The sequence below is a fragment of the Jaculus jaculus genome, chromosome 3, assembly GCF_020740685.1.
Source record: "Jaculus jaculus isolate mJacJac1 chromosome 3, mJacJac1.mat.Y.cur, whole genome shotgun sequence".
NCBI lineage: Eukaryota > Metazoa > Chordata > Mammalia > Rodentia > Dipodidae > Jaculus > Jaculus jaculus.
Genome location: NC_059104.1, coordinates 126850466 through 126866276, shown reverse-complemented (window position 1 = coordinate 126866276; position 15811 = coordinate 126850466). Strand labels below are relative to the sequence as shown.

At 42.8% G+C, this 15811-nt stretch overlaps 1 protein-coding gene across 2 annotated transcripts in view; it reads right to left on the bottom strand.

Annotated features, from left to right (window-relative positions):
* The window catches only part of Oca2 (OCA2 melanosomal transmembrane protein), a 263060-nt gene that overhangs the window by 200127 nt on the left and 47122 nt on the right, over positions 1 to 15811 (bottom strand). For both annotated transcript variants that reach the window (XM_004661944.2, XM_045146469.1), the window contains exons 7-8: positions 4358 to 4518; positions 505 to 584 (exon numbers count right to left, since the gene is read on the bottom strand). In XM_004661944.2, the coding sequence (XP_004662001.2) occupies positions 505 to 584; positions 4358 to 4518 (241 nt within the window). The remainder of the gene's footprint in view (positions 1 to 504; positions 585 to 4357; positions 4519 to 15811) is intronic.

Sequence of the window (15811 nt, the reverse complement as noted above, 5' to 3'; positions counted from 1 at the left end):
ACGGGTACTGAAGTCAGTCCTCTTATGTCCTGACCAGGATGCTGTAATGTCTCCATATCCTGTATGTTTATTGCCCATGCTGAATAAGTGCCTTACCCAAACCACTAGCATTGTTTGTGTCAAAGTTTGGTGTTCTATAGGTCAAGCTTTTTTAGGTAAATGCCACGGTTTGAATGTGTCTCCCCAAAAAAACTTCTGGTGCTGGGAACTTGATCTTCACATTCATATGTTGATGATATTTGGAGATGGGGCTTTGGGAAGGTAATTAGAGTTGGCATGAGAGTGAGTCCCTGTAACAACATTAGTGGCTAAATAAGAAGCAGGCTAGTGGGCTTGCTCTGGTTCACCATGTGATGATGAAGCAAGAAGGCTCTCACCATATTCTAAACAAACATTGATGCCATGCTTTTATTCCTTTAAGTCCAGTCTTAGATGTGCTCCTATAACAACAGGAAACAGACTAAAGACAGAAGATAGACAAATTGCTCAGGACTCAGAACACACCTGCTCTGTATCTCAAAGGTCCTGCTCATCACCACGTGCTCCCTTCTTGGATTTAAAAGTACAGTCCAATTGTGAGTGACCTGTAAAAGCCAAAATGTAAAGTTGTGGTGAGCCTTCTCAGATGAAATTTTGTCTGGGGCCTGCCCAGCACCATGTAGCTTAGGTACCTGTTTAAGAAAAAGAGGAGAAGCTCAGAAAAACATCTTCACATGACCTCCTATAGCCCTGACATTAGAAGTGTGTTCAGGTTGTGTTGGGTATTTCCATAGTTCAAGGGAAAAAAGAATACAAAGGTATGAATATAGAATTACTAAACAGTCCTCCCTCAGTATTGTAGGGGGTTGTGTCCAAGCTCATTGAGGATACTAAAATCAGGATGCTGAAGTACTTTCTGCAAAATTTCAGTACTTTAAGTCATATGTAGATGACTTATGATACCTCAGACAATGTCAATGCTATGTGAACAGCTGTGACTCCATTGATGGGGGGTTGGTTGCACATACTTAATATAGACACAACTTTTTAAAAAAATTTTGTTTATTTTTGTTTATTTATTTGAGAATGACAGAGAGAAAGAGGCAGATAGAGAGAGAGACAGAGAGAGAATGTGCGTGCCAGGGCTTCCAGCCACTGCAGACGAACTACAGATGTGTGTGCCCCCTTGTGCATCTGGCTAACATGGATCCTGGGGAATAGAGCTTCGAACTGGGGTCCTTAGGCTTTACAGGCAAGTGCTTAACCATTAAGCCATCTCTCCAGCCCTAGACATAACTTTTTACAAATATTTTCAATCTACAGTTGGAAGAATCCTTAAATATTGAAACTGTGGATAAGGAGGGTCAACTGTATTCACCTAGAGCAAAAGAAATCACTGCAAGTTATTGGAGTGCTTTCTAAGTCCTCTAAGGCAACTCATAAAAAATGTGCCTTAGAAGTGCTTCCTGCAGAACCAAGCGTGGTGGCACACACCTTTCATCCCAGCACTCGGGAGGCAGAGGTAGGAGAATCACCATGAGTTCAAGGCCACCCTGAGACTACATAGTGAATTCCAGATCAACCTGAGCTACAGTGAAACTCTACCTTGAAAAACAAAACAAACAAAGAAAAAAGTGCTTCCTGCTTACAGCCAGGTGACCACAAACCCACCCCAGAAAAGTTTCCACACCCCTGTATCACAGGAGCCACTGTCATGGACAAACACATCCTGCAAATTTTGTTTTTATCCCCAGTGGGGATGGGAGAGACTGATGCCGCACAGAGAGCAGCCTGATGGAACAGGGCCTTTCAGAGTGGGAGGACGAAGGTCTCACCAGCAAACCACAGAAGACATAGAAACTAGGAGCTCTGGCAATCGTCAACACAGAGAACCACATATATAAGAACATAAAAACCCTTACGTAGTCGGCTGTGCCAGATGCTGGGGCTCACACCTGAACTCCAAGCACTGGGAAGGCTGAGACAGCAGGACTGTGTTGAGGTCAAGGCCATCCTGAGCTACATAGTGAATTCAAGGTCAACCTGGGCTAGAATGAACCCCTACCTCAAAAAAAAAAAAAAATGGTTGTTTGCAAAGAGCATATTTGGGAGAAAATATTTCAAATGTTGTATTCATTGTGTTTCTGAAGATGGGTTTGTACATGAGCTTTTGGGAAATCCTCACATGTTAGGGAGGGCTTCTGGCTAGAGCAAAGTGGCTCAGTACAGCTTATGCAAGAAGGGTAATGAGTATGTATAGCTGGGAAATAAGCAAGAAAGCAGGCCTCACTTTCAGTGATCTAGTAGCACAGTAAGAAAACTATAGCCAACCATGTCTATATGCTCAACATATTTCAAAACAACCAGAAGAGTGAAGCTCCCTGACACATAAGAATGATAAATGTTTGAGGACATAGAAATGCTAATTACCCCAATTTGCTCATTATTCCTTGTATGCATATGTCACACTAACTTACTCTATAAATATCTATACATATAATTCTAGCTAAAATTTTTGAGCTGGAGAAATGACTTAGAGGTTAAGGTGCTTGCCTGCAAAGCCAAAGGACCCAGGTTGAATTCCCTAGGACCCATGTAAGCCACATGCAAAAGGTGGCACATGCATCTGGAAGTCATTTGCAGCAGCTGAAGGCCCTGGAGTGCCCATTCTTTCTCTATATATATCTGCTTCTCTCTCTCTGTCTCTCTCTGTCTCTCTCTCTCTCTCATAACAATAAAATAAAATTTAAAATTTTTTTAAATAATGTTTAAGCCGGGCGCTGTGGCACATGCCTTTAATCCCAGCACTTGGGAGGCAGAGGTAGGAGGATCACTATGAGTTCAAGGCCACCCTGAGACACCATAGTGAATTCCTGGTTGGCCTGGGCTAGAGCGAGACCCTACCTCGAAAAACCAAGATAATAATAATAATGGTAATAATAATTGTTTTTAAAGGTAGGAGGGTCACATCTTCCTCCACATAAGAATCACAGACAGGGCTAGAGAGATGGTTTAGCAGTTAAGGTGCTTGCCTGAAAAACTTATGGACCCAAGTTCAATTCCCCAGGTCCCATGTAAGCCAGATGCACAAGGTGGTACATGCATCTAGAATTTATTTGCAGTGCCTAAAGACCCTGGTGCACCCATTCTTTTCCTCCCTGCTTCCCCCCCTACACCTTTCTCTTTCTCCCTGTCTGTCTCAAATAAAAATAAATTTTAAAAAAGAATCACATGGGCTGGAGAGTTGGCTTAGTGGTTAAGCATTTGCCTATGAGGCCTAAGGACCTCAGTTCAAGGCTCAACTCCCCAGGACCCATGTTAACCAGATGCACAAGGGGGCGCATGCGTCTGGAGTTCGTTTGCAGTGGCTGGAGGTCCTGGAGCACCCATTCTCTCTTTCTCTCTATCTGCCTCTTTCTCTCTCTCTCTGTCACTCTCAAATAAATAAAATAACCCAAAAAAAAATATTTAAAACAAGAATCACATACAGAGGATAGATAGGTCTGCCTTCCTTGCTCACTACTAACAAACCCCTTGCAATGGGCTGCACACATCACATGAAGAGGCAAGTTTCCATCCTGAGACGACATTAAGGTTTTCAAGGTTGGTGTTGCATCAGCCACTGGGGGAAACACATCCTCGTTTATAATAACCTTTGCTTTGTACACCATGCTTTGATTGGCAGAAAAATGTGAGGGGTGCAGCTTTGCATATAGTAGGGATTTCTTCTATGGGTTGGTTACACCAGGAAAAACTCATGAGCTATGGCATGGCTTCTATAACCATGACTATCCTGAGGAGTCACTGACACCAGGACTGGGGACAGGTGAGTTTGCATGGAGAGGCATCACACCCTTGAAGCCTCTGCTGTGACTCTCATGGCTCTCACTGTTGCTGGCTCTCCCTGGAGAACAACTGCATTTGTCAAATGTGAGCTAAGGCCAGGCTCTGCATGGTGGTCTGTGGACACAGACACAGAAAATCAGGAGCCTATGGGCCTCAGCAACTGTCACAAACCTAAGTGGCTGTGGTTTGGGACTATGTTCTGCCCCATGAGGTGAGTCCTAGACTGAGCCACACTTTACAAACAGAACTGCTTTCACATACACACAGTTTCCCTGAACAGCCTAGTGAAATGGCTTTGAATGAAGAACTTGCCAGTCTGATTTGACTACAATGGCAAGAGTCTTATAAATGGTTTAGAGAGACGTGAAAAAGAGAATTTCAATGACCAAGCAAAAGATAAGCCTCAATGACATGACTAATAATGTTGTTTTTACCTTTTGGCTTTCCATCCAACCTATTCAAGAAGAAACTCAATTTATAATGCAATGAAATAAGATTTTACAATTCCTTTTAAATAACATGTAAGTCTAACCTGCTGTGGTCGCCGTCGTCTGGAGCCCACTGGGTCTGTCTGGGTAACCACCACCATGACATACTCTTCTCTCCCTGTACGACTTGGCCCACCTGTCATTAGAGCCCCGGCCAGGTCCACCTGGAGCAGGCTGGAGTCCACGTGGCTGCTGAGGTTCACAGCTGAGGGCATGTCAAGGTGAACAACAAAGCAAGGAGGAAAAGCCTAATGCCCCCACCCACCCTCCAGAAGCAGGCTTTCCTAGGAGGGCTCACAAAGACATGTATGTCCAAGCATTTTTCATCCCCATGCCCTGGACAACGTCTCTCTTCAGGTCCCCACTCATGCAATCATTCACTCTTAGTACTGTCTGGCTGAGGTCGCAAGGCTGTCTACTCAGTCTTCCTGACTGTCATCTCTGCTTATTCCTACCCAAGTTCATGGGCCTACAGAAGGCAGGATGCCTACATGAATGAACTAATCCACATCCATACCCAAGTCCTAAGGTATCAAGTCCCATTATAATGTGATAAATCACCAAAAGGACTGAGATAATTCTAAATTGGCAAAATCAATGATCTCTACAGCAAGGACAGGACAGAATGCTTTCAGAGTGTCTTGAAGGACTCTTGATCAGGATAGGGGTATCAGAAAACAGAGGCTTCTCCTACTTCACAATGCCCTTCCCATAGCACTTCAGGCCCCACAGCAGCCCTTCCCTTTAGCCCCTATGTCCCAGATGAGTATGTTATGCACACATAGGAGCCTGCGTTCTGACCCACCAAACCTCCCGTGTCTGCTGCCAGGTTCTAGGGGTATGGGATGTGTAAGAATGACCATGGAATACACACAAGAAGCTAGTCCAATCATTTTGACCGAAGAGAGAAAACTGTTGTATGTGGACACATGATTTTTTTCACATTTTCTTGAGAGAGAGAGTTTGTGTGTGTGTGTGTGTGTGTGTGTGTGAGAGAGAGAGAGAGAGAGAGAGAGAGAGAGAGAGAGAGATCCATGATGCATGTGTAGTCTATGCACATGTGTGTGTAGATGTACGTGCACATGCAGAGGCCAGATAAGGTTGTTTGGTGTCTTGCTCTTCTGCCTTATTTCCCTTAGATAATGGTCTCTCACTGAGCCTGGAGGTCACACTAAGCCTCTTCAATTCTCCCATCTGCCTTCCTCGGTGGGGGACGTAGGCATGTGTGCACTGCCCAGCTTTTTGTGTGGGTGCTGAGGGCCAACTTCAGGTCTTCACTTGCACAGCAAGTGTTCTTACCCCCTGAGCCATTTTTCCAGCCTCCAGACAAAGAAATTTTACAATTATTTATGGTTCATATCAGGTCTCCAAAGACTTCAGAAGTAGGTCACTGGGTTTAGGATGACTCAGTGGTCAACTGCTTTGTTCTTCCCTCTAAACAGCAGCTGGCTCATGGAGCCGACTTAGGAGGAGACAGAAAGTTCCTGTTGCCAGATTTGCTTTGAGTATTGGCGAGGGATAGAAAATAACTCAAGCTTCTCATTGTTGTGTTCCTCTGCAAAATGTACTGCTTAAAAGAAAAAGAGAAAAACTGGATGTAAACTTCCTGGTGAAAAAAGCATTTTATCAGCCCTGTTATCTATGTTTGAGCCCTTCTACACACTTCTCCATTACTTGAGTCCCAAAAAGGATAAATTAAAAATGGAGTCACATGTGAGGCAAAATTTTAAAAGACCCAAGAGACCCTGTTGCTTGTGTCACACCTGTCTGTCAGGACACTCAGGGGGAATAGGTTTGTCCAGAAGGGGTTCTGGAGGTCTTGCAGATACCAGAAAGTAGAACACCACCACCTAGAGGCCAACCTCAGAAAAGCAGCAGACTTCTCAATATTTGGTCATCTTATCTACTATATACTGAACTGATCAAAGCCTTTGTCATAGGGTGTATTGGTTACTTAGCTCATTTCTGTGATAAAATACCTGACAAAAAGAAATTTGAAAGATAAATAATTTATTTTGGCTCACAATTTAAGAGATACAGTCCATGCTGGGGAAGGCATGGCAGCAGGTGGCTCCCTGGCCGTGGGAGCATAAAGCAGTTTTCTCACATCTGAGGGGAGAAGAAAGCAAAGAGAGACTGAATCTAGAAGCAGAGCTGAGCTGTATCCCTCATAGTAAAACTCCAGAAGCCCACTTCCTCTAGCTAAGCCAAACCTTCTAAAAAGTCAGACTACTAGCTGCAGACCAAGTGTTCAAATACATAAACCTTTGAGGGACATTTTATATCCAAAATATAATATGGGGGGCTGAAGAGATGGCATGGCATAGCAGTGAAGCACTTGCCTGTGAAGCCTAAGGACCCCGGTTTAAGACTTGATTCCCCAGGACCCATGTAAGCCAGATGCAAAAGGGGGTGCACATGTCTGCAGTATGCAGTGGCTGGAGGCCCTGGTGCCCTGGTGTGCCCATTTTCTCTCTCTCTCTCTCTCTCTCTCTCTCTCCCTCCCTCCCTCCCTCCCTCCCTCCCTCCCTCCCTCCCTCCCTCCCTCCCTCTTTCTGTCTGTCACTCTCAAATAAATAAATAAAAATCATAAAAAAAAAACAAAATATAACATAGGGATCTTAAGCCCTAGATGGAGGTAGCTAAGTAATATTGAAATATTCTGTAATTAGACACCCAAATATAGTGTGCAAATTATATACACACACAGAGAGAGGGCAGAAGCTCTGCACAAATTTCCATCCTTCTTTTTCTTTCAGTCTTCTAGCCCACTGCATGCTCAGGACTCAAAACACCACCTGAAGTTCAGCAATGTGTCAGCAGTGATCCAGTCCTTGGAAAACAAAAGCCTAAGGGCTGATCCCCACCCTGTATTTAGCTTTGACCCTTGACTTCCAGCCAAATTCACTGTCCATCATGACACTAACACACACCCTAGATCACTGGGACCCCCATTCTCAATGATATCCCCATATCTGGACAACTTCACAGCACTTTGAGGTTCACTTACACTTTCTTCTGCAGAAATCTGTCCATGCTACACAAAGGGGTGCTGCACCCCTTCCCCTGATGTGCTATGTACTGTGCCCTCTGGTTGCAGTGCTCACTCACACTGGCCTGCAGTTTGTTTGAGATTTCCCCCCAACTGGTATCTTTCCCCAAAAGTAGGACCTGTCTTACTATTTTTTTTTTTTAATTAGAGCAATATAGTTCTCAAATTATCACATGTCCCTATACAGTACTTGGTTAACAAATAAATGTTTGTTTACGACACCATCTTTAATGTTCTCTGAATCTAGAGGAGAGACCCAGCCAGGCAGGATGGAAAAGACAGAGACATTTTTTCTGATGCATCAACTACACTTCTTGCCTTGCTCATTGTCTAAATTAAGGTACATCTGTCATTAGAACCTCATTCAGCATCCCCTCAGAGTCCCAAATCCACTCCTCAGAGTTCCTGATGTGCTGTACTTTCTTAACTCCGGTTGTCCCTCTGATGACAGTGACCACCTTCTCCACTCTGAAGCTGGCTGTCCTAGTGCACCACAGCCCACAGGTAGAGAGAGGAAGGTGAGTAGATGATTCTGAATAGCAGCCATCATGCAAGTCTGAAGAGCCCCAAAGGGCCCTTGCAGACACCTACATGGAAGGAGGCTCAAAGTTTTACCTTTCAGTTTGCTAATGAGCCATTAAACATCAGGTTCATTATCATCTGGACAGGGTTTCCTCCTTAGCCAAACTTTGGCCTTTGCCTGGACTGATCTTTAATTCTGGCCTCATCTTTAACATCCAGAGCTTGGTGTTAGCAAGCAGTCCTACCCTTGATACACAACTGTTACACTTACCTTCTCATTGCTGGATCAAAACACCTGACCAAAGGCAGCTGAGGAGCACAAAGGGTTTATTTCAGCCCTAACATTTTGAGAGGAAGCTTAATCTTGGTGGGAAAAGAAAGCAGGAAGCAGCAGGAGAGTGGGCTACTAACAATGGAAAGTTAGACAAATAAAGACACTTCTTCCAGCAAGGATCCATTTCCCAAATTGCTGCCAGCTGGGGATTGAGTGTGAGACTTAATCACAAACACATGAGGCTATGGGGGACATTTCCCATTCAAACCACCACAGTCTGTCTCAGGTCCCCATAGATTCACAACCATCTTATGGTATAAAATGCATTCAGTCCAACTTTAAAAGCCCCCATAATCTTTACCAAATCCAACACTGTTCAAAAGTCCAAAGTGTCACCTGAAACTCAAGACTTAACTGTGACCATGTAAAATCAAAACACAAGTTATATACTCCCAACACATAATGGCATAGTTAACATTCCCCCATGAAAAAAGAAGGCATGGCAAGGACTGATTAGACCAATGCAAAATGAAAAGCCAGTAGGGCAAACATCAGAGCCTGCCACTCCATGTCCAGCACCTGTGACTCACAACAAAAGCTCTTCAAATTCCACCCCTCCAGCCTTGGTTTTGCTTTCCAGACACATCCTCCAGAACCAGAGTGAATAGCTTCCTTGGCAGCCATCCTACAATCTTATTATTTTCATAATCCTGGGGTCTCAACTCCAACCCATAGTTCATCCTCACAGCTCCATGACATGGCCCCTCATTGCCTCTGTGCTGCAGCTAGAACCCTGCTCCACATCACCTAGGGGACATTTCCTAAAAACCATGCTGCAAATTCAATGAACCTCACTCTTCTGCATTTCCCATACTTCCAAAACCAGTATCAAGTAGGCTACCAAGTTTGTTAATTTAAGGGGAGAATAAAGCCAATTTTGAAGAGCATGAAATTCTTTCAATATTCTTCCTTTAGGAACCTCCCATTCAAGAGTCGGCATTCCTATGACTATCCCAATGCAGAAGAGCTGGCACAATCTCAGTGGTGATAATCTCTCAAATAATTGCATCTGAAATGGGCCACAGTGTCTAGGACTCAACACTGCCATTTTTTTTCTGTGCCAAACTACATCCTTCATATCCTTCTTCTCTGTGTTGTCCTCCACCAAAATACCAATCCATTACTTTTAAATTCAACTTTGCTCAAGTTCTCAGGACACAAACAGAGCACAGCTTCTAGCCCAGTTTATGGCAAGGTTCTTTTTCCCCTCTGAAACCTCATAAGCCAAACCTCTGTAGTCCACTAACCTTTCGGCATTTAGATCTCTCAAACTCTCACCATAATAGTCCATCAAGCTCTGCTTATAGCACTGCAAGGCTTTTCTTAGTCCCAAGTTCCAAATCCTTCCAAATTCCTCCCTCAAAGCAGTTTTGAAAGGCATAAAAGCCACATGGTTTTGTTTAATGCAGCAAGGACCCACTCATTAGTACTAATTTTCTGTTGTAGTTACCTTCTCATTGCTGAGAAAAACACCCAACCAAAAGCAGCTGATGGGAGGAAAGGATTTATTTTAAGGTTATTGTTTTTAAGAAAAGCTCCATCTTCACAGGAGGGTAGGGTAGGTAGGAAGCAGCAAGACAGTGAGGTAGCTAGCACTGGCAAGCTAGGCTGATAAGCCTCAAGATCTTCCCCCAGTGACACACTTCTTCCAGAAAGATTCTACTTTCCAAATTACCACCAGCTGAAGGTTGAGTAGAGACTTAATCATGAACTACCACAATAGCCAAGGTTCACTTCATTCCCTGCAATAGTTTTGAAGTCAAATTACCTAGACCACAAGGATATCTAGGTATTTAGTTAACCATAATTTTTTTAAATATTTTTATTTACTTAATTATTTGAAAGAGAGAAAGAAAGAGGCAGATAGAGAGAGAATGGGTGTGCCAGGACCTCTAGCCACTGAAATAAACTCCAGAAGCATGTGCCACCTTGTGCATCTGGCTTATGTGGGAACTGGGGAATCAAACCTGCGTCCTTAGGCTTTGCAGGCAAGTGCTTTAACTGCTAAGCCATCTCTCTAGTCCTATTAACCATAATTTTTGAGGGTGTCTGAGAAGGTGTTTGTAAGAGAAATTAGCACTTAAACAGGTGGGCTGAGTAAAGCTGAGCACCTCCTAAGTCAGCAGTTGTCAGTGATCCTCTGAGACCCACTGAATGCCCATAGAAAAGTTTGCAGAAAGGAGGATTTGGTCTCTGCCTTACTACCCAGCTGGAAATTGGTTTTTCCTGGTTTGTACATCACAGTTCTCAGGTCTTCAGACTAGGGCTGGAATAGACACCATCAGCCCTCCAAGTGTTCAGGTCCTTAAGCTATACCCTGAGTTGAAGAGTATAGTTGGTAGACTCATCAATCTCCACAATCATATGGGTCAATTACTTCAAATTAATCACTCTAGCTGGGCGTGGTGGCACTTGCCTTTAATCCCAGCACTCAGGAGGCAGAGGGAGGAAGGTCACCAAGTTCAAGGCCACCCTGAGATTACTACACTGTTAATTCTAGGTCAGCCTGGGCTAGAGAGAAACCCTACCTTGGAAAAAAAAAGTAATCACTCTGTATATTTTTCTCTTGTTTATCTTGCTACTCTGATTTACATGACCACATTTAGATAGCCTAAAATGGTGGAGGTGGAGGGAAGAGAATGCGAGAGAAGGGAAGGGGAAAGGGGAGAGAAGGGGGAAGGAGAAGAAGAAGGAGAAGGGAAAGGAAAAGCAAAGGATGGGAAGAAAAAGGAGGTGGGAGGAAGGGCAAACCTAATTAACCTGCATATAAAAGTTTGCAGGCCTTCACTCATTTGCCTAATGACCTGGGAGTCTTTGGCAGGCCTCTCCCAAAGCAAGCAAAGACAACAATTCAAGGACAAAGAGCTCCAGGTGCCTACAATTACAGGTTTCTAAAATAAACTCTAATTACTAAGCCAACACAGCCTGAGTATTACAAGGTTCACAAGAGAGATGCAGCATTGTTATTCCCAACTGAAGGAGAGTGGTGCTTTATCCAAAAGTCTTTCCTGTCCAGTGTCCCTGGCCCAGGCCCCAAACAGGGGGTAGCCAAAGGTCAGGGAAGGAGGGCACAGGGCTCTGCTGAGATGAGGACTATGAGAATATCTAGGGCTGTGCTTCCTAATATTTCTCTAAGCATTGTCCTTAAGGGTCTGAACCCCACATCACCCCTTATTTATTTATTTTAATTTTTTTATTTATTTATTTGAGAGCGACAGAGAGGAGTCAGAGAGAAAGAGAGAGAGAGAGAATGGGCATGCCAGAGCTTCCAGCCTCTGTAAACGAACTCCAGATGCATGCACCCCCTTGTGCATCTGGCTAACGTGGGTCCCGGGGAATCTAGCCTCAAACCGGGATCCTTAGGTTTCACAGGCAAGTGCTTAACCACTAAGCCATCTCTCCAGCCCCTTATTTATTTTAAAGACAAGTTCTCACTAAATACCAGGATGGCCTTAAATTGATAATCCTCCTGCCTCAACTTGCCAAATGCTGGGATTATAGTTATATTCCACTACACCCTAGCCCCTTCTTGAATTCCATCTGAATTTTGCATTTTCTGTAGTGCCCTGTCACCAAATTGGCTCCCACCTTTTCCCTAAAGGGACCAAGGCTAGTAGCTTTCACCAAATGCCACTGGGAATGCAAAGCCTCAGGTCTTGAAATAGGGAATCTGTGGTAATATTGTGCAAGTTCTGAGGAAACTAAGCAAAGGTTGACTCCAGCCTCCTACAATGTGATAACAAAGAGACTTGAAATTCCTGTTGCAGCATTCCTGCCTTCTTGACTGGCTTCACCCATCTCTCTCCTTTCATCCAAACATGCAAGCCACTCAGGAAACAGGAAGGAGAGCTCCCAAATCTATGCTACCACAAAAAATGGCCTACCAGGCTAGACTCAGACCTCAATATCCTGGGCAGTGATTGATGCATGCACAGAGCTTTTATAAAAGTGCCTTAAGGTAAAAGTGACATATACCAACATGACAGGATGCACAGAGAACTTTTATTTGTTAACATCAATTCTCCTCTTAACCTACTGCATTTATCTAAGATGCCTGTTTGACAAGGCTGTGATTGTAGGTGCTCATCAAGCCACCCAAAGAAAGCACTAAGAATGTCTCATCACCTGCCTCCTGATTCCCCCACCCCTCCTTAGTCACACAAAAAAAACACAACCCATATATAGTACTTGAAGTCCTAGCTAGAGTGATAAGACAAGAGAAAGAAACAAAAGAGCTACAAATGGAAATGATGAAGTTAGTGTCCTATTTACAGATGATATGATTCTATAAACAAGGGACTCCACAGCCTTCATAAGAAAACTCTAAGAGCTGATAAATACTTTTAGCAAAGAAGCAAGATACAAAACTAACCAGCAAAATCAATAGCTTTTTTATATGCCAGTGACAAACATGTGGAGGGGGAAAAAAAAAAGGAAAATAATTCCATTCACAATTTCCTCAAAAGAGATACCTTGGAATAAACCTAACTAAGGAAATGAAAAGTCTCTACAATGAAAACTATAAGACAATGAAGAAAAAATTGGTAGATGCTAGAAAATGGAAACATCTTCCATAGCCATGGATCAGAAGAATTAATATTGTGAAATATCTATCCTATCAAAAGTAATGTATAAATTCAAGGCAATTCCACTCAAAATTCCAGCACCAACTTTGTTGAAATAGGAAAAAAAAAAAAAAAACTTAAAGCTCAAATGGAAGCACAAAACATCTCAGACAGCCAAAGCATCTTGAGCGAAAAGAATGTAGCTGGAGGAATCATCCTACCTAATTTCAAGTTATACTACAGAGCCACCATAATATAAACAGAATGATACTGGCACAAAACCAGATTTGCAGATCAATATGATAGAAAAGAGGACCCAGATATCAGTCCGTACAACTACAACTACTTGATTTTTATAACATTTTATTTATTTGTTTACTTATTTTGGGAGAACAAGAAAGGCAGATAGAGAAAGAGAATGGGCATACCAGGGCCTCCAGCCTTGCAAACAAACTCTAGATGTATGCACCATCTTGTGCATCTGGCTGACAAACCTGAGTCCTTGGGCTTTGCAGGAAAGTGCCTTAACCACTAAGAAATCTCTCCAGGTCCTAACCACTTGAATTTTTTTTTTTTTTTTACAAAGATGCCAAAAAACTGGGAAAGAGAAAACATCAACAAATGATGCTGAGAAAACTAGATTTCTACAGGTAGATAAATGAAGCTAGATCTTTATCTCTTACCCTACACACTCCAAATGGATCAAATACTTCAGTGGAAGATCCAAAGCTCTGAAACTGCTAAAATAAAAAATATGAAGTATACTACAAGACATAGGCAAAAGTAAGGATTTTTTGAATATTCTTTGAGTGACTCTATCACTCAGGAAATATGGCCAATAATTGATAAATGGGATTCATGAAATTAAAATGTTTTGTACAAGGAAATGGTCAGTCAAGTGAGGAGGCAGCATACAGGATGTGAGAAAATATTTGCCAGCTATACATCTGACATAGGATTAATATCTACAGTATACAAAGAACTCAATTAAATAATGAGAAATCAAGCAACCCAATCAAAAAAGTAGTCTATGGAGGCTTGGGAGATGGCTCAGTGATAAAAGTCACTTGCTTGCAGAATCTGACAGCCAAGGTTCAATTACCAAGTCATCAATTTAATCAGATGCAAAAATGGCACAAAAATGTGGTATGTTTGTTTGAAATGTCAAGAAGACCAGGGGAATTGAACATGGATTCTTAGGCTTCACAGGCAAGCACCTTAACCACTAAGCCATCTCTCCAGCTCAGCTAATTAGTATTTTTAAAGTGTTCAACATCCTTAGCCATATGGAAATGCAAATAAGTACTTTGAGATTCCATCTTGCTATAGTCAGAATAGCTACCATTAAAAAAATGACTAGTAAGGGTGTGGGCAGAAAGAGACCTTTATTAACTAAAAACTAGAGCTACCCTATGACCTAGCTAAAAAGTAAAACTACCTTATGACCTAGCTATTCCTTTCCTGGGAATATATCCTAAGGACTCTTTACTATACTTTGAAAAGACTTGATCATCCATGTTTATTGCTGCTCTATTCACAATAGCTAAGAAATAGAATCAGTCTAGATGCCCACAACTGATGAAGGGATTATCAAGATGTAATACACATACAAAATGGAATTCTATTCAGCTGTAAAGAAAAACGGAATTATGAAATTTACAGGTAAATGGATGGATCTGGAAAATACTAAACTAAACAAGGTAACCAAGGCTCATAAAAACAAACATTCCATTTCATATGCTAATGCTAATTTTAAAATTTTAGGCTTGTATGTGTTTTGGAGTAAGAGTCAGCAGTAGAGGCCAGAAAGCTAGAATGGATGGGGCCACAAGTGGGGTGGGAAATATAGCGTAAGGATTAAAGGGAGAGGTAGTATATACATATGTAAGCACATGGACAGACATCTGGAGTGGAAAAGTCTAAAGGGTCAGGGAAGGAGACTGAATAGAGGAGGATGTCAGGGGTGCAGTTAACCACAGCTAAAGATGATATGAATAAGCCAAATGGGAACCTACTTCTTAGCTGATTAAAATACTTGTTTTTAAAAAGAGTTGGGTAGAAGCACTCAACAAAGGTGAAGAATCCTGTGCCCACAGGTTGTCACAGGAAAGCCCCAGCGCCAGGGTGGGAAATCTACCAACAAGCTGTTGGTCAGGGAGGCTCAGGAGGCCCCCAAAGCAGCACAGGCTAAGCAGCACAGGTGGCTCACACCTTTAATCCCAGCACTTGGAAGACAGAGGTAGGAGCATCGCTGTGAGTTCAAGGCCACCATAAGATGACATAGTAAATTCCAGGTCAGCCTGGGCTAGAGCAAGACCCTACCTCAAAAACCAAACAATCAAACAAAAAACAATACAGGCTTTTGTCAATGCTCTTGGTTCCTCCACAAAAATGAAATGGCAAGAATATATTGCTGAAAACACTACCACTTTGGTTGCAAGACATGGAGAATCCAAGCTAGAACTGAGTTATAAGCTTCCTTCCTGCTGGCCAGCTTTCTTCATGCCAGGAGTTGCTATGCAAACTTGTGGAGGAGAAAAGCCATCAACAGTCTTACTCAGCTGTGGACCCTGTGTACTCCACAACCAACCAGCCAGGCATAATGTGGCTACAATGTAATAGCAGTATTACTATTATGAGAGTAACCACACTGCTTTGTAATTAGATTTGAGGCCCACTCCTCAGAAGGAAATCCATGCCTGGCAATGAGAGCCTAGTCAAAAGCATAGGGTTTGGAAGGTCTTAGGCCCTAGCAGGGAAGTTACTACTGCTGTTTGGCTAAATGGATTTGTGGTGCCCATCAAATTGCCCTCTAAATACTTGGGTTTATTCCCATAGAGTAGTGCTATTCTCACTTTTGGTCAGAGAAGCTTGTTTTTGCAATGTCTAATAGGAGAAACCAAAACACATCAGAGTGCTGCAAAGAAGTGACAGTTAAGTGCTCAGCACTAAATGAGACAACTGTATCATGCCCTCTAATGTTCAGGGACCATTGTGGCACAGGTGGTTGGAAGGATATAAATCT